Here is a 7093-nt window from a genome sequence, read left to right as displayed (position 1 = left end):
GGGGGGGGGGGGTTCAAAAATGAAAAACATGAAAATAAGGTTAAAAAAGGGGGATATTTTAGGTTTATGCTCAGAAAAAAATTAGTTTTTTACATGTCAAGCATATGCTCTTCTACTGAAAGAATAGACATGGAGAGAGAAAAGAGGATACGTGTCTCGTTTAGATTGTCATCACATACTGAAATGACCAGAAGAAGAGGAGGGCAGTAGAGACAAGTGGCAGAGGTGTCAGCTGTAAAGTTGGCATGAGGTGTGGGTGGCAAAGGAGACAGCCGTGGTCTGGCGTGTGTGTGTGTGTGTGTGTGAGCAAGCACGTGTGAGTATGAAGCTAATGTGTGTGTGTATGTGTAAACAAGCATCTGTTTGTGTATGTGCAAAGACTAGACCAATATATATATATATATATTGTCATCGTCATTTTACATTCATTTTCTGTGTTGGCATATGTTGGATGGGTTGTCAAGATCAAAGTCAGCTTCTGTTCAAACCAACTGCCTTCTTAGAAGTGTCAGGGGCCACGTCTCTTTTGTAAAAGAGGCAGAATATTTGGGTTGGCTATGGCCAATGTAAATGCCAAAGGGTTACCCCTGTAGCATTCATATTATTCTGTCATGTGTAATGCTTATTTATTCACATTGCTTTGAATTAACCCTGCATTGTCTCGTAGCTTTGAGATTTCAGTGATGTGGTTGTATATTTTTGAAATAACATTGTAGGGAAGGTGTGAGAGGCCAAATCTAGCCAGTTTAAATGCTAAAGGATTAAACTGGTTTAAAAAGCCATTGTCAATAACAACAACAACAAAATGGTTTTATTAACCTCTATAAAAAATTTTGTACGAATGATAGAGATGTTTGTGATAGAAGTAGATTATCACGAAAGGTTTTGGTTGGTGCTTGTCAAAAGATTTATGATCTCATTTGGTTTATTTTAGGCATTAAATTTGACACATTTACAACTGCTTACAAAACTTCTTTTAATGATCATGGAATTTTGACCAACTGAAAATTTTTATGATTTTTTTCTTTTCTTTTTTTGCTTATGTGGTGTTACATAAAAAAATTTTTTCAACACAAAATGCCTTCCAGCATTTAGCATAATACATTTTCAGTTGTGCTAGTAAGTATCATGACAGGAGCACCCAGTCAGTACACTCTGTATATTATGGTTGGCAGCATTAGAAAAGGTATCCAGGTAAAGAAACTATGCCAAAGCAGACATTGGAGTTTGATACAGGCCCTCTAGGTATTCAGATCCTGTTGAATGAGTCAACCCTTGCCACCATGGAAGACAGATGTTAGCTGATGATAATGATCATGTTGGTGACAATAATGTGTATCATTGGATGTCTTCAGCAGAGTTCACTCTGTTGCAAATATTTAGACCAGATCTCCAGCCTGCTACTAACCAATGAATTGTGGTTTCTGTCTCTATTTCCTTAACAGTCTTGGAGACTCTATAAAAGGAAGTTGTGGGCCCTGCTTTTCTTCCTTTTCTGATTAAGGGATAATATTATTTTTTAATATGATACATTGTAAGTACAGTGAAAGAAGAAAGAAGCTTCTATATTTTACTGATAAGTTAACTTAAATGATATAGACAGGATGCTAGTTGAAGTTTTATTAGAAAATGTCATATATAATGAAAATGTGTGTAGGAAAATACAAAAGAATGAAAGATTAGACTTTAGACTTTCAAAATAGTTTGATGAAATTTCATATATGTCATCATCATCATCGTTTAACGTCCGCTTTCCATGCTAGCATGGGTTGGACGATTTGACTGAGGACTGATGAACCAGGTGGCTACTCCAGGCTCCAATCTGATCTGGTAGAGTTTCTACAGCTGGATGCCCTTCCTAACACCAACCAAACGAGATCATATATGTGTGTGTGTGTGTGTATACATACACACAGTAATCCCTCACTATATCGTGGTTCACTTATCAGGGTTTATTATTTAAGCTCATGTCAATTCTTCCGTGGTGTTGTTTTGCATTTATAGTAAAATAAATATACACAAATTATAAAAATAATAATAAAAAATGCACAGTACAGTACTGTTTCTACTTTGTGGATTTTCACCTATCGTGGGGGGTTCTGGAACGTAACACCAGCGATAGTCGAGGGATTGCTGTAAATATATAATTTCTAATTATGGGCCTTTTTCAAAAGAAATAGAAGATGGAGCTGAAATCCAAGAATATGATGTAAAAATAGTTCAAATAATGTTTACCCTAGAAAATAAATATTAAAGTATCTAGTTCAAACTATTGTTATATTTATTACTCTGTATGTATGTGTGTGTGTGTGTGTGTGTGTGTAAAATACAGCATTTGAGTCCTATTAGAAATATATTCTATTTCTTTTAAAATATTTCATTTACTTTCCCCTTTTCTTTTACCGGTTACTTCAGCGAAATTTAGAAAATATAAGCAGAGGCTAAAGCATATCAGAAGTTCTTGTTTCTTCGACAAGCAACAGGTTTCTCTATTTGCCTATGCATCCTATACATGACAGTCTCATTTAATTTTTTTTTAATCTATATTTAGCTATTTATGTTTATTTATATTTGCATATTCATGTTTGTGCTTATTATATTTCCTTCTCCATTCAAGTACTCGTCTTGTACCCATGAATCACGAAATATGTTTATATTGTAGATGAAACAACATAGAAAAATTAGGTAATTTTGGCAGTTAACATAATGGCACTAAATGGCAAATTGTACTGGTACAAAAACAGTACCAAAAAAAAAAAAACATACAAAGTTTTCATTATTTGATAAAAATGTTTTATTTGCCTTACAGTAGTGAAATAGAGTATTTAAATTAAACAACAGGAATGAAATGTAGTGTGCTTTTGTGTCTGTATGAATTTAACAAGACAAGTTTGTACAATCTACTTCCTATCAACATGACACTTTTTCCATGAGCATTCATCATCCAATTACAGAAGTTTACTCAGCAAAATAGTATTTTTGAAATGTTTTATGTAAAGTTATATTTTTTATGTTGCGGTATTTAAAAAAAATTTTTCTTTGAAAATTTAAGTAGCTTAATCTTTCACTTTATTACACATATGAGCTCAGTACAATTCTGAGTTTGGTCCCACTGTGTAGCACCTTGGGTAAGTGTCTTCGATAGCCTTGGGCCAACACAAACACATATCTATAGGTCATTTTTGTTTCAAGAACTCATGACATACATTTTCTGACATTTATTCTTCCTTTCTTTTTTTTTTTAATGTTTCCAGGCTCAAAAACCATGGATGAAGCGTTATAATAAATTAATGGTTGCCAAAAAGGAATACCATTCTGCATGCAAACAAGAAAGAAGTACAGCTAATCAAGAAAACAATGCCAAAGGGGATCCTTCAGTTCCTGTGGATCAAGTAAGCTTTTTATCTGTTTATTATTGCCTAAAATTTTGTTTCATTTTCAATTTATTCCTAAATAGCTAACAATCAAAGTTCAAGTAACCTTCCACATTCAAGCACCATCTGGATGCAGCATAAACATGAATTTGTTACATTAAATCTGCCCTGACTGAGTATAGCAGCAGTGCCATCAAAAATGAGAGAGCAGTTCTTGTTAAGGGTTACACATGAACTTTGTAGAGAATCAGCAATTGTTGATGGCTGTGTCTGTGTATGAGATGAATATGGCCAAATGGATAAGATTCAGGGTTCAATCCGACTCCCACTACAAATGCCTTTTGCTCTTGTCTTGAATTACCTCAAGCCTTGGGTAGATGGAAATTGTATAGAAGCTCTGTGGGTGGATTGTACCTGTAATTTTAAAGTCCAGCTTTATCACATTGTGTCACACTTACTCTGTCTGAGCATTACACCAAGGGGACACATGTCTGTGGAAATCTCGACCACTCACAATGATAATTTTGTGAGTTTGGTAGTTCAATTGATCAAACAACTGAATACTTCTCACTGGAAACTATGGCTGTAATCCATTTATATGATTGTGTGTGTGTGTGGTTTGCGTTTATTTTGTAGCATAAAAAAATCTAAAATTGTTCAATACTAACTTTTGTTAGAAGTGTGTTAGCCTGATATATAAAGTGTAAGGTCAATAAAGATTATATTTCTGAATAACAATCAGCCTGTTGGTCGATTGTACACACCAACATATTGAGAAGATTCACATGAAGCAAGCACACACATACACACATATTATTGACAATTACATGGTATTGCATTTATATTACAGTCATGTGTTGGATTTTTTTTTTTAATATAAAATATGTACTTTAAATGTGTTTTAATCCAACAAGTATATAAAATAGATATTCTATTTGATTTACCATGATATTTACTGCACAGATATATATATATATATATATATATATATATATATTGTTATCACATTTCTTATTTCTTTTCTTCTTTTTTTTAAGGTAAAAAAACTTGGAGAAAAATTAACAAAGTGTAAGGCTGAAGTAGAAGCATCGAGAGATAAATACAAAGCTGCATTGCATGACTTGAACAGTTATAATCCTAAATATATTGAAGAGATGACTTTTGTAAGTAACAGTATTACTGTAGGGTATTTTATTCTTCACACAAACTACTGAGCTGCCAGACATTTTGTTCGTGTGGGACATGAAACCTCATTGTCACTGCTGACTGAACAACGTCAGTGCAAAGATTCATGGATACAACATGCACACACGCACACACAAGGAGCTTCCATACAGTTTCTGGCTACCAAACTGCACCCATAACATATCAGTCAATTTGCGACTACAGTAAAAAAAAAAAAGAACTTGTGCAAGATGCTGCAAAATGGGATCAAACCTGAAACCATGCCATGGCAAAGTGAAATTCTTAACTATCCAGCACCCAGCTGGGTAGTTTGTTGGCAGTGAGAAGGGTCCAGGTGTAAAGTTAGATAAAGTATACTTACGGTTTGATTGACAGTGCTATTCAGTCAAAATTCTGTCCTCAGCCATTTTTTTTTCATATCTGAAATAAAATGCAACCATTGCACATAGTCTTGCATTGGAAACCATCCTTTCTCATGAACAAAATGTAACTCAAAATCTTACAGTCTGTAAAGTTGTGGGGTTTTTTTTTTACTCTCAAAAGGATGAAAGGCAAAGCTTACCAAGGCAAGGTTTGAACCCAGGGAGCAAAGTGCCAAAATGTATATAACAAGATATGCCACACGGAAGCAATAACAAATGACCGAGACCGTTGGCATTATGTTGCGCTTGAGAAGTGTAGCAAACTCAAGAGGGTGAGTGTCGTGGATTTGAGTGGCATCCAACGATCACTTGCGTGAGTGTCGTGGATTTGAGTAGCCGTCCAACGATCACTGGAGAGTTTGCCGAAAATCGGGGTTTATATAACTGTTCATACATGAATCCACGTGAAAGACTTCTTCAACGAAGTTCAGAATTCGTATATGGACAGTAATTTTCAACCAATGAGAAATCCATAATTTTAATGTAACAAACTCATAAGAGGCGGAGAGAGAACGTAAGTTCGTTTGCCCGAACATGAGAAATCCATAAGAAGGAAAATCCATCAAGCCTAGTGAAATCATAGTTGTGGCAGATACTGATTCATCACCTTCTGACTTACATAGCTGAGATAATTTTAGTAAAACAGGTTATTAGTGATAGCACAGTGCAGGCAGTTGTTCTTGATGGTGAGGAATCTCAGGAAAGAGAAGATATTTAGGGAACTATTTACATCTAAAAGTTTCCATTTCTGTGCAGACATTCAGATAAGAAATCTAGCCCCTACTACCACTATCTTTTATTTATTTTTTTATTTTTTTCTGGCATGGTAGCAAAACATATGCAATACAGAAATATAGAGATAAGCCTTGTAAAGATTGAGAAAGAAACACTTTGAATATGGTTCGTTCTTATGGAATGAGAACTTGAGAAACAAGTTGTGTTCTTTAGAAAATTAGATATGAGTACACAAGAATATTTGGGAAAAAGTAGTAAGATCTGGTCTGAGAAGACGGAATTTTGCATATTTGTCCAGTTCATACCAGAATAGAAGAGTTAAAACGGTGGTGACAAGTCTTTGCACTTCATGTAACATCACAGCAATTATGTTTCCTTCTAGTTCAGTTGTCTTCAATAGTTTTTTGCCTTTGATTGGTTGCATATTTAACCCTTTAGCTTTGAAACTGGCCCAAATATTCTACTTGTTTTATGTTCATAATGGCCAGATCCAGCCTCTCACGCCTACACTACAATGCCATTGTAAAAATACACAATCACATCTTTGAAATATTGAAGCTACAAGATAATCCAAAATAAATTCAAATCAATGTGAATAAATATGAAGTCAGGGTATGAGAGCTTCTAATTCAGTTGTTTATTTGTCTTTACATTTGTCTCTTCATGCTAACATGGGTGAGACATATCTATCATTAAGACATTGTTTACAGCCAGATGCCTTTCCTGTCACTAACCCTTACCTGTTTTTCAAGTAAGGAATGTCTTATTCCATGTATCTTTAAAACCACAAAGCTCCTAGATTATTTGTTAACAGGGTGCATGGCAGAAACAACACCATTTGTAGCTCAGTGATTTTCAAAGAAGCTCAAACTTTTACAGATACACTTATTTACATGCATATATACACATATGCATGTGTGTGTGTGTATACAAACAGATGCTGAAAAGTTCCTGGCCTTTAGTAAAAAAAAAATACAGAAGAATCAGTTAATTACAATTTTATTCAACATATTCCTCTCTCAGATTCACACACTTATTGCAACAGTCCTTTAATTTTTCTAATCCCTGTAAAAGAACTCAGAATGTTGGGCCTCCAACCAGGCCTTTCGTGATATCCTAAAAACCTGGAACTTTTCAGCACCCCTTCGTATGTGTATATGTGTATATATGATGAGCTTCTTTCAGTTTTTGCTTACTAGATCCATTCTCTTGAAACTGCGTGGTTGAGGAACAAACCCTTTAACCACACAACGGTGCCTGTGCCTATATTGGTTGTTGTGAAATAACTTCCATCATTGTTTTTCTGAATTATTTAATTTCAAAAAAAAAAAATCTTTTCTTTATTTCAGGTTTTTAATGAATGTCAAGAAATGGAAC

At 34.5% G+C, this 7093-nt stretch overlaps 1 protein-coding gene across 1 annotated transcript in view; it reads left to right on the top strand.

The window, feature by feature from the left end:
- LOC106875088 (protein kinase C and casein kinase substrate in neurons protein 2) overlaps nt 1-7093 on the top strand; it is a 166631-nt gene that overhangs the window by 104213 nt on the left and 55325 nt on the right. The window contains exons 5-7 of the mRNA XM_052972009.1: nt 3255-3392; nt 4412-4537; nt 7066-7091. Coding sequence (XP_052827969.1) covers nt 3255-3392; nt 4412-4537; nt 7066-7091 — 290 coding nt within the window. The remainder of the gene's footprint in view (nt 1-3254; nt 3393-4411; nt 4538-7065; nt 7092-7093) is intronic.

This window comes from Octopus bimaculoides, chromosome 11 (assembly GCF_001194135.2).
Source record: "Octopus bimaculoides isolate UCB-OBI-ISO-001 chromosome 11, ASM119413v2, whole genome shotgun sequence".
NCBI classification, from domain to species: Eukaryota; Metazoa; Mollusca; class Cephalopoda; order Octopoda; family Octopodidae; genus Octopus; species Octopus bimaculoides.
This window is presented reverse-complemented; position numbering and strand designations above follow the sequence as displayed.